The 17987-nt window shown below is 38.1% G+C and overlaps 1 protein-coding gene across 1 annotated transcript; it reads right to left on the bottom strand.

Moving 5' to 3' along the window:
- Positions 1-251: 251 nt before the first annotated feature.
- LOC121406298 (ankyrin repeat domain-containing protein 50-like) lies at positions 252-5479 on the bottom strand. Its single transcript, XM_041597312.1, has 5 exons — positions 4058-5479; positions 3025-3509; positions 2135-2530; positions 1541-1687; positions 252-293 (listed from the first exon to the last, which is right to left on the bottom strand). The coding sequence occupies exons 1-5, from the start codon at positions 4908-4910 to the stop codon at positions 252-254; spliced, it is 1923 nt and encodes a 640-aa protein (XP_041453246.1). The 5' UTR covers positions 4911-5479.
- Between the last annotated feature and the right edge of the window lie 12508 nt (positions 5480-17987).

Raw genomic sequence — 17987 nt, 5'->3', positions numbered from 1 at the left:
TAATTGGTTGGTGGGGGTGAGATATATGTCTCTTTCTCATGAGTCATATATATATATATATATAATATTATATTATATATATATATATATATATATATATATATATATATTATATATATATATACATATACATATACATATATATAAGGAAGAGGGCCCTTTGCACATCGAGTATTGCAGCGCATCATGTTCTATATACAGGCGTTAATAATTCAAGCATTAATGCAAGACGTAGCTTCCAAGTATCTCTTTTATTTGGCTAGCTTTAGGCCAGAAGGGCCTTCATCAGGCCTCTAATGCATTGAAACAAAGTAGCACAAAACCATACGTACCATACGTTGAGTACAGAACAAAAGGATTACAATAAGAAAACAAAAACTAACAACAGAGGGGGTAATGGCTTAAACGAAATGGTGGAATATAATTGAAACATTTGGGAAACTTAAGTGTGTGGAAGGAAAAGGTATTTACCGGCCTGATGAAGGCCCTTCTGGCCGAAAGCTAGCCCAATAAAAGAGATACTTGGAAGCTACGTCTTGCACCAATGCTTGAATTATTTACGCCTATATATATTATATATATACGCCTATACATATACATATATATACGCCTATATATATATATATATATATTTATATATATATATATATTTATATATATATATATATATATATATATATATTCCATAAAGATCAGACGGATAAAAATATCACTACAATATTTTCTCTCGAAAGCAGTTAAATTTCTTAGCCATGACACGTCGCAACAAACAGTTTATAGGAGGAAGGGGCAATGCGAGATCTAAATTAACTAATTCACTTTATGAGATTGCTCTCAAACTACTATTTCTTTTTTATTTACCTCAGTTCCTTCATGAGTGATGTATTTTGTAACATCTGAATCCTCATCCTTAGCAGCAGCTTTTTGTGAGGTTCGAACATCATGAGATGCTCTATTTTCCATAGCCCCTCGGCTGATCAGGTATTTGGTGACATTAAGATGACCATTCAAAGCTGCGTAGTGTAATGCAGTCTCACCATAGTTATCTCCTTTATTCACCTCAGCCCCTTGACTGATCAGATATTTGACGACATCAAGATGACCATTGAAAGAAGCAATGTGTAATGCAGTCACATCATTGTTATTTCCTTTATTAACCTCAGCCCCTTGACTGATCAGATATTTGACGACATCAAGATGACCATTCTGGGCAGCAATGTGCAATGCAGTCACATCATTGTTTTCTCCTTTATTCACCTCAGTCCCTTGACTGATCAGATATTTGACCATCAGACATTGACGACATTCAGCAGCAGTGTACATATGCAGTTCCTTTATTCAATTCAGCCCCTTGACTGATCAGATATTTGACGACATCAAGATGACCATTGAAAGAAGCAATGTGTAATGCAGTCACATCATTGTTATTTCCTTTATTCACCTCAGCCCCTTGACTGATCAGATGTTTGACGACATCAAGATGACCATTCTGGGCAGCAATGTATAATGCAGTCACATCATTGTTTTCTCCTTTATTCACCTCTGCCGCTTGACTGATCAGATATTTGACGACATCAAGATGACCATTCTGAGCAGCAGTGTGCAATGCAGTCGCACCACTGTCGTATCCTTTATTCACATCAGCGCCTTGACTGATAAGATATTTGACGACATCAAGATGACCATACTGAGCAACAATGTGTAATGCAGTCGCACCACTATTGCTGGTCTTATCTACCTCGGCGCCATAACTAATCAGATATTTGATGACATCAACATAACCATTCTGAGAAGCCATACTTAGTGATGTCATTCCACTTTTATCTCCTTTATTCACCTCAGCCCCTTGACTGATCAGATATTTGACGACATCAAGATGACCATTCTGAGCAACAATGTGTAATGCAGTCGCACCACTATTGCTGGTCTTATCTACCTCGGCGCCATAACTAATCAGATATTTGATGACATCAACATAACCATTCTGAGAAGCCATACTTAGTGATGTCATTCCACTTTTATCTCCTTTATTCACCTCAGCCCCTTGACTGATCAGATATTTGACGACATCAAGATGACCTTTGAAAGAAGCAATGTGTAATGCAGTCACATCATTGTTATATCCTTTATTCACCTCAGCCCCTTGACTGATCAGATATTTGACGACATCAAGATGACCATTCTGGGCAGCAATGTGTAATGCAGTCACATCATTGTTTTCTCCTTTATTCACCTCAGCCCCTTGACTGATCAGATATTTGACGACATCAATGTGACCATACTGGGAAGCAATGTGTAATGCAGTCCTACCATTACTATCTCCTTTATTCACCTCAGCCCCTTGACTGATCAGATATTTGACGACATCAAGATGACCACTCTCAGCAGCAGTGTGCAATGCAGTCGCACCACTGTCGTTTCCCTTATTCACATCAGCTCCTTGCATGATCAGATATTTGAAGACATCAAGATGACCATTCTGAGCAGCAATGTGTAATGCAGTCGCACCATTATTGTTGGTCTTATCTACCTCGGCGCCATAACTAATCAGAAATTTGGTGACATCAACATAACCATTCTGAGAAGCCATACTTAGTGAGGTCAATTCACTTTTATCTCCTTTATTTACCTCGGCCCCTTGACTGATCAGATATTTGACCACATCAAGATGACCATTGAAAGAAGCAATGTGCAATGCAGTCAAATCATTGTTATTTCCTTTATTCACCTCAGCCCCTTGACTGATCAGATATTTTACGACATCAAGATGACCTATGAAAGAAGCAATGTGTAATGCAGTCACATCATTGTTATTTCCTTTATTCACCTCAGCCCCTTGACTGATCAGATATTTGACGACATCAAGATGACCATTCTGGGCAGCAATGTATAATGCAGTCACATCATTGTTATTTCCTTTATTCACCTCAGCCCCTTGACTGATCAGATATTTGACGACATCAAGATGACAATCTCGGCAGCAATGTATAATGCAGTCACATCATTGTTATTTCCTTTATTCACCTCAGCCCCTTGACTGATCAGATATTTTACGACATCAAGATGACCTTTGAAAGAAGCAATGTGTAATGCAGTCACATCATTGTTATTTCCTTTATTCACCTCAGCCCCTTGACTGATCAGATATTTGACGACATCAAGATGACCATTCTGGGCAGCAATGTATAATGCAGTCACATCATTGTTATTTCCTTTATTCACCTCAGCCCCTTGACTGATCAGATATTTGACGACATCAAGATGACCAATCTCGGCAGCAATGTATAAGGCAGTCACATCATTGTTATTTCCTTTATTCACCTCAGCCCCTTGACTGATCAGATGTTTGACGACATCAAGATGACCATTCTGGGCAGCAACGTATAATGCAGTCACATCATTGTTTTCTCCTTTATTCACCTCTGCCCCTTGACTGATCAGATGTTTGACGACATCAAGATGACCATTCTGGGCAGCAATGTGTAATGCAGTCACATCATTGTTATTTCCTTTATTCACCTCAGCCCCTTGACTGATCAGATATTTGACGACATCAAGATGACCATTCTGGGCAGCAATGTATAATGCAGTCACATCATTGTTATTTCCTTTATTCACCTCAGCCCCTTGACTGATCAGATATTTGACGACATCAAGATGACCATTCTGGGCAGCAACGTATAATGCAGTCACATCATTGTTATTTCCTTTATTCACCTCAGCCCCTTGACTGATCAGATGTTTGACGACATCAAGATGACCATTCTGGGCAGCAACGTATAATGCAGTCACATCATTGTTTTTCCTTTATTCACCTCTGCCCCTTGACTGATCAGATGTTTGACGACATCAAGATGACCATTCTGGGCAGCAAAGTGTAATGCAGTCACATCATTGTTATTTCCTTTATTCACCTCAGCCCCTTGACTGATCAGATATTTGACGACATCAAGATGACCAATCTCGGCAGCAATGTATAAGGCAGTCACATCATTGTTATTTCCTTTATTCACCTCAGCCCCTTGACTGATCAGATGTTTGACGACATCAAGATGACCATTCTGGACAGCAACGTATAATGCAGTCACATCATTGTTTTCTCCTTTATTCACCTCTGCCCCTTGACTGATCAGATGTTTGACGACATCAAGATGACCATTCTGGGCAGCAACGTATAATGCAGTCACATCATTGTTTTCTCCTTTATTCACCTCTGCCCCTTGACTGATCAGATGTTTGACGACATCAAGATGACCATTCAAAGCTGCGTAGTGTAATGCAGTCTCACCATAGTTATCTCCTTTATTCACCTCAGCCCCTTGACTGATCAGATATTTTACGACATCAAGATGACCTTTGAAAGAAGCAATGTGTAATGCAGTCCAACCATTGTTATCTCCTTCGTCCACCACAGCCCCTTGACTGATCAGATATCTGGTGACCTCAATATTACCAACTACAGCAGCAATGTGTATTGCAGTGGCGCCAATATCACTTTTCCGATTGACCTCAGCCCCTTGTCTTATCAGATATTTTATAGCATCAAGATGACAATAGAAAGCAGTCATGTGTAAAGCAGTCATGTCTTTAACATGCTTTCTTATATCAGCCCCTTTATCGATAAGAAACGTCAGTACCTCAACACTACCGGTCTTTGCAGCAATTACTAACGGTGTCCAGCCTTCAGCATTAACCTGATTCACGTCCGCCCCTTGACTGACTAGGCTTTTTATGTCATCTAGGTGGTCATTTCTTACTGCCATTTGTAATGGAGAGTAGTCCTCTGTGTCTTCTTTAACCATTTTTGTTCTAAGACTGTCGATAGATTTGGATAATTCAGAAATTCCCTGTGGAATATCTAAATGATATTGTTTGACCACAAAGGCCTCTCTTTTCCACATTTGCACCATGATGTAGAGCTTTCTTCTATGTTGGATGTGTGTGGTTAAAATTAACACCCTTACAATTTTTTTTGTTTATTTACACTCGTTTTACATAACTACCTGCTATTTGACATTGTATGATGTCACCTCTGATATTTGATATCAATTTCCTCAACACGCAACATGTCTTAATTCACGGCTTATTAAAAATCAGTGTGATATACTTCCCTGTTTCCCATCTGCAGCAATGAGTAAACCAATGTCGTTTCTTGGCCCTGTGTTGTAATTCAGGTGAAACGCTTTTCCCAAACACTAAGCCTTTTCTCCACGCATCGAATGTCAATCGGCGCTATGCACTTTTGTTTTCTGGAATCCTTCATCTTCGGTGTAAAATTATTGTTCACACCTTAGATTTTCTGTAGGCGAAAAATAATGTCTATTCTCCTTCCCAAAATTTTCTTAGGGGATAGTTCTCAAAAATCTGTATAGCTCATCGCAGGTACAGCGGCGGCGACGTTGCTATGTTAAACCTATATCAGGAATAGTAGTACTGATAAGCTGAATGCAAAGGGCAAATAACTTGGACTTTGGAATATTGTCTGGCGGGAGATGGAGCAAGATGATATAAAGATAACATCACGAATGACGGGTAAATGCACTGCTTGTGATAATAAACGATTACACTTTGAGAAAGTCATGTAGAAATAATGGTACAACAATAATATTTTTCTCCTTGTGTTGAAAGAAAATACGAAAATGTACTAAACGTGCTCTACATTTCTTATATTTTCATTCAATCAAAATGACAAGATTCAGTGCATTTTGTTTAAAACGACTGTGGGCATTTTAACCATATAACTAAACAAAAATTTTAGGTTGAATGTGTGCAAGGTGGATCTGAGGACATAGGATGAAACAAATCAATGGAAACCAAAGCTAATTTTAGACATCTCCAGCGTTTTAATTAATAAAATTTGTAACCTAATGTGGGTTTACATTCATACTGGCATGACAAGGATTAACTGCAGAAAAATATCGATCCTAAGCCATTTCATGCGATTCTCTGCTACGTGTAAAGCAGATAGTCATGATTGACATGTTTGTGGAGGGGGGGGGGGGCAGTGAAACTTGCAGGGGTGTTTTGGGAAATGAAGCAAGTAAGGAAGAAAAAGAAATCTTCAAATCAATATTTTTATCTAACGTCCATGTGCTCTCGATGGTTAATGCTCAATTGCATCCATTAACAAGTTCTGCGCATATATTTATCATTTTGCGCTTACTCTTTTAAAAGTTCAAGTTGCCTACGCAAGCGGGAAAAAATGTCCACTTTCCACCATTTGCTTAAAAAATCTGTACGAAATGTGGAACAATCTCCAGGCTTACAAATATATCATTCAACAAATATATCATTTGGAATAATTTATTTTTTTTTCCTCCATATCATAGGCCTAGTAGTAGGATTGTTTACTCATAATCTCGTCAAGTTGTGTAGGAAGTTAATATTTACAAACGTGTTCAAGATGGAATAGCCAGAAATAGGGAAGATCAAGGGACCGTTTAATTCACATTTGTATCCGACAGGTTGCCAGATCTGACATATTATTTCCTTGGTTCTGACTGGTTGAGTAGCATTGTTACTACGGTAACTATTGGATAAGACGTCCGACTTGTATTTCTTATTATTCCTTTTTTACTGAGCAAACGTTTGATTGGTTTTCCGGGCTAAAGTTTTATGCTGGTTTCAATATATTTTATTGACCAAGCTCACAAAATGTGGGCTATATTTTGGTCACTATTGGACAGAATTCTGCTTCCTGATACTTTCCACAAAAGTTTTGAAAAAAGTCTTATTTTTTATTTTTTTTTACAATTAAATCATATTGAAATATGATAATGTCATAATGTAAAAATGTCCCAGATTGTATAAAATGTGGTTTTATGATATGTCGATATAGGAAGTGGTATTTTGAACCTGGCGTCAGCCCGCTAGACTGAGGGCCCGCGAGATCGAGGGCCTACGAGACCAAAGGCCCGCAAAATAGAAGGCCAACGAGGCCGAAGGTTCGCGACACCGACTTCCCCCCCTTCATCGGGTGCCGCAGTCGAGTGGTTTTAGGAGCCTCGTTGCAGCGGCGCAACAGGTGCCTGTTATCAGAAGGGGAAGGGGAGGGGCAGAGCCAAATATTTCCCAGAAATTCCTTCTAGAATTAGTGGCATAACGAGGATTTCCGTTTAGGCGGCAGTATTGAGCACAAGAAGCGCGTTCCGGGGGGGGGGGGGCAGGCCAAAAAAATTCCCGTTTAAACTAAGTCTGTAATTAGTGGCGAAGCTAGGATTTAATTCAAGGGGGCGGTAGTCAGCACGCGAAGTGTTTGAAACACTTACTGAGCACGCAAAACACGTTCCGAGGGGGGAGGGGGTGCATGGAGGGAGAAGCTGTGACGATCCCTTGAACTATTCCTTGTCTGCTTTTGTTCGTCTTAGGTTCTCCTATGCCTTTTTTCTCGCTCATGTTTCCCCTTTTTTTTGGGGGGGGGGGGTGGCGTTTGTTTTTTGCTACGAGGGTGTAATCAATTAAGAAACATAATTGTTCATTTATTTATTCATCCATTCATTCAACTATTCATTAATAAATTCTTTTTTAATATCAATTTGCACCCTCCCCCCCATAGAGCCGTTTCGGGCGCGCAGTAAGTGTTTTGCACGATTCGCGTACTCACCTCCGCCCCCTAAAATGAAATTCTTGCAACGCCACTGATTCTAAATTTAGTTAACGGGAATTATTTGGCTCCCCCCGATAACAGGCAGAGAATATAAGAGGAGGGGGAGCAGATAAGGAACAATTCGAAGGAAACGTCGGAGCTTCTGTGCTTTGCGCGGGAGGGGGAAAACACCCACTTATAGGGAGCGCCTTTCGCACGCTCAGTTTTAAGTGTTTTGCCACTTCGCGTGCTCACTTCCGCCCCCTAAAATGAAATCCTTCTGGACTTATATACCAGGAAATACTTTGGCCCCCCCCCCCCCCCCGAAAACAGGCAAAGGACGTATTAAGATGAGCGGGAGTAGACAGGGTTCACAGGAACGTCGGATCAAGCTTTAACGCTTCACGCGGGAGACCCCTCCCTGCACCCCCCTAGGGAGCGGGCTTCCCTTGCTCACTACCGCCCCTAAACTGAAATCCTACGTATGTCACTAATTCTAGACGGAGTTACCGGGAAAAATTTGGTTCTGCCCCCTCCCCCTCTGATAACAGGCATACGCCGCTGCAACGAGGCGCCTTAAACCACTCGGCACCTGATGAAGGAAAATACAATTTAATAAAAAAGTCGGTCTCGCGGGCCTTCGGTCAAGTGGTCGGACCCCTTTTTAACGATTCTATGTAGAAACACACCGTTTGATATATCTTTTAGGTGAAAAGAAAATAGAGAACGATTTGGGGTTCTATTTTTTTTTTTGGGGGGGGGGGCACTATCCCCCCCGTTGGGGATATTTATTTCCTCTAGGCTTGGTACTCTGCTATCACACATTTTGAGTTTAATCTTCGAAATGTGGTGTTCATTAGTTTGTTGTCCAAACTCTGTCTTACATGTAAATTTGTTTATAGGAAGATTAACATAATATCTATGTGGAGTGCAATCATTGACCTCTTGTAGAGTCGTGCAGTCACATGTATTCATAATAATGGTGCTTTTATGCCATACTTGTCAGTACTGGGTTCCACTCTTTTGTACTTGTGTGAAAGCAATTACATTATTACAGATTTAAAGTCAAGGTTATTGTATTACAAGTATCAGGTTTTTGCAGAACAGTGGTTTTGCCAAGTACTCAATCCATGTAAAAAGCAATCAGAGAGAACATGTTTATTCTTGGAAATGTTATTCATTTGTTGTGTTTTTCAATCAAACTCTGTCTTGATACATGTTTATTTTTAGATACCAAGATTGACAGAGTATAGATGTCAACGAGTAGCAAAGTCATATATATTCATAACTTATGTGCTTTAATTATAAAGACTATACTTGTGAATACTGTGTACCATTTATGCTGTACTTAAACTTCTTATGGTAAAAACATTTTATTGACGTTCTTGAAATAACTGTTTTCATCATTTTTTTTCTTGTGCATACTTAATCCATTTTCAAGCCTACCATTAACCCGAGCTATATATGCTGTTCACCATTGGTCTACCATTCACTGTACTTTATTGGCCTACTATACATTGTACACCTTTGGTCTACTGTCCATCATTCAGTGTAAACCATTGGTCTACCATTCACAATACACTTGTGGTCTACAGTGTATGGCCAATGGTGTTAATTGAATGGTTGAACAATGGTTTAGAGTGTATTGTATGACAATGGTGTACAATGATGTAAAGTAAACGGCAGGCCAATGGTGTATGGTAAATGGTAGGTCAACGGTGTATGGTAATCCAATGGTGTAGGGTGAATGGTAGGTCAATGGTGTGTGGTGTATGGTAGGCCAATGGTGTACTGTAAATGGTAGCTCAATGGTGTATGGTGTATAGTGAATGGTGTATGATGAATGGTAGGTGAATGGTAGGCGAATGGTGCACGGTGAATGGTACGTGAATGGTGTACGGTAAATGGTAGGTCAATGGTGTACGGTGTATGGTGAATGGTAGGCGAATGGTGTATGGTGAAAGGTAAATGGTAGATCAATGGTGTCCAGTTAAAGGTGGCTGAATGGTAAATGATAGGCCAGTGAATGGTGGCTGAATGGTGAATGGTGGTCAATGCTAAACCTGTCTATAGTGGCCATGGTAGATCAATGGTATATGAATGGTGTTTGATCAATGGTATATGAATGGTAAATGTTGCTCATGAATATGGTAAAAGTAACGTCCCTATTATTTAAATTAGTTTGAATGGTATACCATTGGGGCTTGAATGGTATACCATTGGTTTATGGTGGGTGCTGTGTGAATGGTATTCCAATGGTATATCAATGGTATTCCAATGGTATATCAATGGTATTTCAATGGTGTATGGTATTTCAATGGTATACCATTCACCTTTTTTTTTTATAAAATAACATTTTAGTCTCAATTTGCTTATACCCTCGCAAATTTGACCCTAAACACGTAGCTTTCCTAGCTAAAAAAAGATGCACTCTTTTCATTAACAGTGTTTTTTGACACCCTTATAACGTACGTAACGTGCCCTATCTGGAAAAAGCTGTAGTGACCAAATTAATTTCTTATTTTCCTGTTTGATTTGTCTATTTTTTACCATCATACGACCAATTCGGGTGTGGTAGGTAAAATCTGGTCACAGACCGCGAAACCTAAACACTTTTGGGTCACGTGGGTCTAGCATCATCCCACCGAGGAAAAATAGTCCTCCCCTTTATCAAGTTTTAAACGTATAATACTACACAATTGGTGGACATGTATGCATAAATATACATACACCTGTATATATATTACACATTAATGTCGATTTGACTTTATATTCACTAGCATACCATATTTTGATGCATTGAAAGGTGACGTCAGGAATATTTAAATGCGGAGATATATTAGGCAAGGTCCTGTAGCTGGGCAGTGACATTATCCCGCTCACAACACATAACGAAGTCGTCGCGGCTTGTTCACTCTTTTGGAAGCTGCACATTAGATTTTGAGTGTATGTTTGCAGTTGTTATTTACCAGCCGATGATATAGAGGCTGTTGATTATTCATGATGGCTGCTGCCCAGAAGGAAAAACCAGTAAGACCATTAAGAATTTTTACTGGTTTCCAGTAGAATTTTACTGGACCAGTAAAAAAATCATCTTGAGACCAGTTCCAACAATTGCATTCCAGTTGAAGCAAAGTAGTAATACCAGTTAAATTGTTTTTCATCAAACTGGTGTTACTGTTCCAATAAATGGTTTCCAGTAGATTTTTACTGGTTTCCAGTATATGTTTACTGGACCAGTTGATTTTTAACTGGACCAGTAAAAGTCAACTGGAGACCAGCTCAAACAATTGCATTCCAGTTGAAGCAAAGTAGTAATACCAGTTAAATTGTTTAAAATCATACTGGTGTTACTGGTCCAATAAATAATGACTTTATTTGACGCCGGAATTGTGGAAAATTAATCTTGCAATTAAGAGAAAGTCATTTTCGTTATCATTTATCATTGTTATCATCATTCTTATAATTATCATCACAGATCAACAAATTTTTACGCATCAGTGACTGTTAAATTTACAAATAACGCCCTTTATTGCAAAGTTAACAAATAGTAAAATGACAATAACTTTGTTATCATTCATTTCGGTATTATATTTTCAGGGCTGGCTTATTGTATCATTCCACATAATCCATATATTTTGTACACATCAGTGACCATTACCTTTAAGAAATAGCGCCCTCTACTGAAAAATCGAAAATAGTCAAATGGCCATAACTTTCTTTTTTCAATCATTTCGGTCTGACATTTTCAGGGCTTGGTAAAGGTAACATGTTTTCTAACCAATTCGTTTTGTTACGCATCAGTGGCCATTACTTTTAGAAAAAGCGCCCTCAATTGAAAATTTTCAAAATTTTAAATTGCCATAACTTCCTTGTTTTCATCCATTTTGTTCTCATATTTTAATTGGTTGCTTATGGTAATATCTTTCTAAATTCACAGGCGTCAATGCATGCACATCGTAATGAAACGAATGCAGTTCTAGTTGTTATTGATATTGTACTTATCATTTTTAATATCATCATAATTATCCAGTATGAACATTATCATTAAAATGATTATCTCCTTTAATTAGGATTAAGATCACAGCGAGATACGTTCCTCAGATATAGTCAACTCAGTGGTCTAAAGTAATAATTATTTGAAATTGAACTGGTCAAGATCAGTAATACCAGTACTTCTGATCAAGGGCGCCGGAAGCGGGGGGGGGGCACATCGGGGGGGGGGCAAAATCTCGTTTTGCCCCCCCCCCCATGTGCCCCCCTCAAAGAAGAAATATTATAAATTATTTAAGGACAAAAGTAAACAATGAAGGCACTTTTCTGCCTAAAAATTGTCATTTCCATTGTCAAAAATGAAAAAAATTTGCCCATGACGGGGGGAAAAATTACATTACATTATCATAGTAAGCCTTGCGTCTTTTGACGAACAGTTCCTCTGTGAAACATACCTTTGATAAGCCCCTTTTCCATCTTATTACAGTGTGATAACGTTTAACCTTATAATGAATACATTTCAGACTAAAACCGAATGCCAAGCTAGTTTTTTTTTATATCTAAACCTACAAATTATGAAAAAAGATGGATATGTTCTTAGATAAATGATTTCATTTTATATATTTCGATCTAAAAATTGAAAACAAAAATCAAGTACGTTCTGAAAAAGATGACTGTGGATTTATGCAAAGCGCGAGCGATTTTTTTTATTTTTATACTATGACCTGAAAGTTGTCTCTTTTTCCAATTCTTCCCCTCCCTTCCATCATTCAACTTTCTTCCCGGACCTATCTTTCTTCTTATTTTTCTCCTCACCTTCCGCCGCTTCACCCCCTTGATCTGCCTATGATGAACCCTCTCACGGCAGGAATTTTGTGTAAAAATGGAATATAAAAGTCTCGTTAATAGAGTGTTTAAAAACAAATTTTAGGGGATTAAACATAGTTAAACTTCACTGTGAAAGATCAATCATAATTCATGAAAACTATTCTTTGTACTGAGTACGCGAACAATGAAAATATTCTTATATTCCAAGTAAATTTGGAATAAAGGGAAAGTGAATTGGCTTAAAGGTATGATTTTACTGGGTATAGAACATTCTAGTCTAACCATTTATGCACTAAATTTACTTATAAAAGTATCCAGAGGCGATTTTCTTTTTTCGTCATTTCTATTAGTTGTGAAATTGACAATGGCCATCGATGTCATCACTCTTTGGCTGGCATATATGGCTAGATTCGAGTTCGAGAACATCCCGGTATGCCTTTTCTTTTCCTAACCAAGTTCTTAACAAAAAGCTATCTGTTTATATATATTTCGAAATGTGTATAATTTCGATTTTGAATTATGTATTTTTTCCATAATAAAAGAGCACAAATAGTAGAGGGAATATTAGGTCCCCCTTTCCAAAATGGTAGGAGGGACGCGTCCCCCTGTCCCCCTGGGATTTCCGCCCATGGTGATGGGGGAGATTTTGCATTTTCTATAAAATTGAAGGATTTCGAGCACACTTTTGGTGAATTTGTGAATTTTGCCATCTCGATCGGCGGCCCCGGCTGTGTACGGTCATGTTTGTCATCTTAAAGCCTTTAAAAGGCCTATATTACATTGGTTTGAAACAATTTCGTTTGCAATAAGGCTCGTAATTTGCTGGAACTGCGACCCTGATCATGAAGATACACCAGTCTGGGTCAGAAGTGAGGAAACAGAAGGAGCAAAATGAACTCCAAGATTGTTGAATTCTCAAAGAACTTATTTTTGAATGCTCTTAGAAACGCAACGCTTATCCTTCATTTTTACACAAAGTCCTTAAAGTGGGGGGTCCCACACCCTCTCCCGCTCGATCGCTTCGGTAACTCACGCTGTCAAAAATATTGTGCCCCCTTCGGGATTTTGCCCCCCCCCCAAAAAAAAAAATGAAAGTGTTCCGGCGCGCCTGCTTCTGATGATGCTGATCGCGTGGTTTACCTCATTTGCATATTTCCTGTCTTTAAAAGAAAAATCAGGATTTAGAATGAAATATCACAATGAAAATGTGTAATTTCATATATCACATTTCAAATAACAGCAAAAAGATTAATTTACTAACCATCTTTTACGTCACATATCGCTGACCACGGTATATAACAAACCAAGTGCATGTATTAAATTGATCCAGAAAGACCAGTATAAGGACCAGTTTGCGGACCAGTCAGACCAGAAGAACGGCTCGGTGTAAAAATGGCAGAGGTAGAAATGGCAGAGGTAAAAAATGGCAGAGGTAAAAATGGCAAAGGTAAAAATGGCAGAGGTAAAAATGGCAGAGGTAAAAATGGCAGAGGTAAAAATGGCCAAGGTAAAAATGGCAGAGGTAAAACTAGCAGAGGTAAAAATGGCAAGGGTAAAAATGGCAGAGGTAAAAAAGGCAAAGGTAAAAATGGCAGAGGTAAGAATGGCAGAAGTAAAAATGGCTGAGGTAAAAATGACAGAGGTATAAATGTCGAGTCTTAAACTCCCATGCCAAAAATTCCCAAAGCCCCTCCATGTACAGTATATTCAATAAGAAAGGTTTGGAGAAGAAAATAAGAATTATAATGTTGGACTAATGGAAAGGATTACATATCTAAATCACACCGAATTGATAACACTTGAGTTGGTATTTCTTATTTTTTCGCTCTTCTAATACTCAAATTTGAAGCTCACTTTGAATCCCAAGTATTGTAATTAATTAATTAAAGGGGAAATTCACTCTGACATAATAAAGTTTATTGTAAAAAAATGCAGAAAATTATTAACATGATATTGATGAGAGTTTTAGGGAATCCATCAAAGATTTCAAAAGCTACTAAAATTTTGTATCTTAATGGTGATGTCATTTGCGAGCAGTTTTTTTCCCCATATATGGTTTAATAAAGAAAAATGAAAATGTCTTTTATTGTACTTTAAGTATGTCAACATACAAATAATTTCATATCCGCTCCTGAAAGATTTTTTTAGCATGTCATGATCTTTACCTCTGCCATATTTGCCTCTGCCACCTTTACCTCCATCTGCCAGTTTTAACCTCTAGCTGCCATTATTAACCTCTAGCTGCCATTATTACCTCTGCCATTATTACCTCTGCCATTATTACCTCTGCCATGTTTACCTCTGCCATGTTTACCTTTGCCATTTTTACCTCTGCCATTATTACCTCTGCCATTATTACCTCTGCCATTTTTACCTCTGCCATTATTACCTCTGCCATTATTACCTCTGCCATTTTTACCACTGCCATTATTACCTCTGCCATTTTTACCTCTGCCATTTTTACCTAGCACCATAAGAACATACCAGTAAAGACCAGCTTAAATTGGATACCAGTATGAAGACCAGTGGGACTAGTAACAACCACCAGAAACAAGCAAGACCAGTGTAAAATTCCAGTCATTCAAGACCAGTTTAATTTTCAACTTGACCATTAAAATTTTAACTGGACCAGTATGACCAGGTAGACAAGTAAACCGATGCTCCAATTTCCAGATTTACCAGCTAAAATTCTACCGGTCCAGTGGAACTGGTTTTTCCTTCTGCGTGACCATGGGCGCAGCTGACCGGGAGACATATATTCCTGGAATCTTATTTTACTAGGGGGTTCCGTTATTTCTGTTCTGTTTATGATTAATAAACACTACACAACGCATTATCTGCCTGTCCCTTCGCTCTCATCTGTTCTTCTCTTGTCGCCCTTGATGAGTGAATGGTTGCGCAACAAAGACATATCCCTTTTACGTGTTTTTTTTTTGGTCGCGCATGGTATCCTATCGTGGATGTAAGTGCCCCCCCCCCCCCCGACTACTATAGTATTCCGAACTCCGGACGAAACAGCTTTGACATTTCATTGGTTTACTAGGTCACCAGTAAATGGGTAATATCATGATTCATGTATATTCATTAGGAAGACATTTTCTTGAAGAGTCTTTTAGCGCAACTCGAGAAGTTCAGTGTCGTAGTATTGGCCTTGTAACCTACATCTTTTCCATAGTCGTGCCCAAACGGCGCTAAGTTCATCCTGAATACAAAGTCATGGTCATCTAATGCTTTTCGACAGCTGCTGCCCGATAATATGCCGAAGCTTCCAACCACTGCGCATGTCTGTTGAGCAGGAATCGAGTCCGTTTTATTATCCCGAAGCAACAAGGTTTCATTAACTTTGAAATCAAAGTTTTCTGGTTTAACGTTTCTCTTGTAAATCTGAATCGCCTGCCATTTTTTCAGTTTATTCGAAACTTTAGTTCTGCAATATGGAGGAAAAAAATAATAGTATCTTAATAAACGTCATAATGTGGCATTTACCAGGCCTGGCATTCATCTTCATACATATAATAATAGGCAAAAATGCAATAACAAGTTTTTTCTTCTCTTTATAAAATTCGTTTTGATCTATTTTTCAGTCCAATTAATACATATCCTAAACTAGAAGACCTAAACTATTTCTATTGACCTTCATCAAAGGCATATTGTCCCCGGGGGCCACTTCCATTCACGAGTGGATACCATGCGCGACCATGGGGTCTCGAAAAGCACCCTAAACACGTAATTTCCATATTCTGAAAATGCACCCCTTATTGGCGTGTGAAACCCTAAATTGGAAACAAAACGATACTCTTGGAAATATTCCCTGAATTGAACCCCTAAACAAGTACAGGAATGTTTTATTGTTACAGGTCCTTCGGTCGTCGGCTTTACCTTATTTGGTTTAGTACGACTGCACCTTCTACACCTCGCGCAAATCGGACTCTAAACACGAAATGTTGGGGCAAAAAGGACATCCTTTATAAAACATTTCAATTTTGTTTTATCATCCCCGCAAATTCGACCCTAAACACGTAATTTTCCTAGCGAAATAGATACCCTTTTTCATTGATTTTGTGTTTTAGACACCCTTATCACGTTACGTACGTAACGTGCCCTATCGTGAAAAAGACATCCTTTTTACGTGTTTTTTGGGGTAGCGCGTGGTATCCAGTCGTAAATTCCCCCCGGGATATTGACAAACTTCTATGTTGCCAATAGTACAGTACAGTTCAGAAGGAAGGAAATATCAATTACTTTGATAGTTTAATCGTATATGCCCAAGTTAAAATCTTTGGAGCAACTGTTATAATACTTCGAAATGTGTAGAGGACACTTCAACATTGGCGTTGTGCTTCAAAACATTATAGCCCGCGATGAGCAAGACAGATGAAAATACTTCACGTCAAAAAATAAATTTCTTTTTGACAAATTGATAAGGACAATCACTTCGAGTGCTTGTGGTTTTGGAATCCAAAGACTTTCCTTCATTTCATTATGAAGAGTTTAGTTGCAAAAGGGGTTAGGTTCACTTTGGACCATTCCGAGAAAAACCATGTTTTTTATTCTCACTTATTACAATATTCTTTTGAGAAACTAAATTGACATGATGCACTACCCTATCATTTGAACATAGAATAAATTGGGTATAAAAGAAATCTACCTGTCTTCATTTTTTTCTATATGTTTTTTTAATTATCTTTGTGGACCTGATCCCTTTTGCAAGCAAACTGAAATAAATCTATTTTAAGTAAAATGGAGTGATTTTTCTTTGCCAATTTTATTCACGTTTTCATGTGAATGTCAAATTTTCTTTATTTTCATCAGAGCGACTAAAAATTTAGAGGTTTTGAGACAGAAAACAACATTTATGAACAATATAGACCTAACCCCTTTTGACAAATGAGCACTTCAGAAGAGTTTGTTTACAAAGGGGGTTAGGTCCACTCCAAGAAAACCATTCTTTTTATTCTCCCATATTGCAACATACTTATGTGAAACTGAATTTTCACGATATTCTACCATGAGAAAGGAAATTGGGTATAAAAGAAATCTACCTGTCCTTCATCTCTTTTAAATAAATTCTTTTCCAAAAAAATTCTGTGACCAAACTGCAATGAACTTAACCCCTTTTGAAAAAAAAGTGATTTTTCATTGCCATTTTTTAAAGATCACTTTTTAATGAGAATTTCAACATTTTCTTTGGTATCATCTCATAAAGGTACTAAAAATCTATACATTGAGAAAAAAAAATCAATTTGATGAAAAATGTACCTTACCCCTTTTGCAAGTGAGCTCTTCATATATTGAATTAGTTCATCTAAAATAAAGGCCCATATAGACATCAGCATCAACTACAATATAACTAAGGTAAACCGAATTTTCGTTCAATTGGGAGCATGGATATTTACTTGGTCCCATATACAGCAAAAGAAAAATGTTAATGGCCGAATAGTCACAAAGCCCTGTGTTAAATGTACAATTTTTGCGTTGTTTAGTCAGTTGCCATAGTTACCCAAGAGGAATATTAACCCTTTAAATCGAAATAAATGAGTCAAGCTTACATGATATAGAAATTCGGAGGTGGCAATTTCAA

The sequence above is a fragment of the Lytechinus variegatus genome, chromosome 19 (genome assembly GCF_018143015.1).
Source record: "Lytechinus variegatus isolate NC3 chromosome 19, Lvar_3.0, whole genome shotgun sequence".
In the NCBI taxonomy this organism is placed as follows: Eukaryota; Metazoa; Echinodermata; class Echinoidea; order Temnopleuroida; family Toxopneustidae; genus Lytechinus; species Lytechinus variegatus.
The sequence above is the reverse complement of the archived record's forward strand: the minus strand, read 5'-3'. Positions and strand labels throughout refer to the sequence as shown.

Excerpts from the sequence above, each read along its gene's own strand:
- LOC121406298 (XM_041597312.1), bottom strand. The coding sequence starts at position 4,910 with ATGGTGCAAATGTGGAAAAGAGAGGCCTTTGTGGTCAAACAATATCAT. Across the intron at positions 2,531-3,024 it reads TGATCAGTCAAGGGGCTGAG|GTAGATAAGACCAACAATAA; the intron begins GTGAATAAAGGA and ends TATGGCGCCGAG. Across the intron at positions 294-1,540 it reads TGATCAGTCAAGCGGCAGAG|AGGCCTGATGAAGGCCCTTC; the intron begins GTGAATAAAGGA and ends TCAATGCATTAG.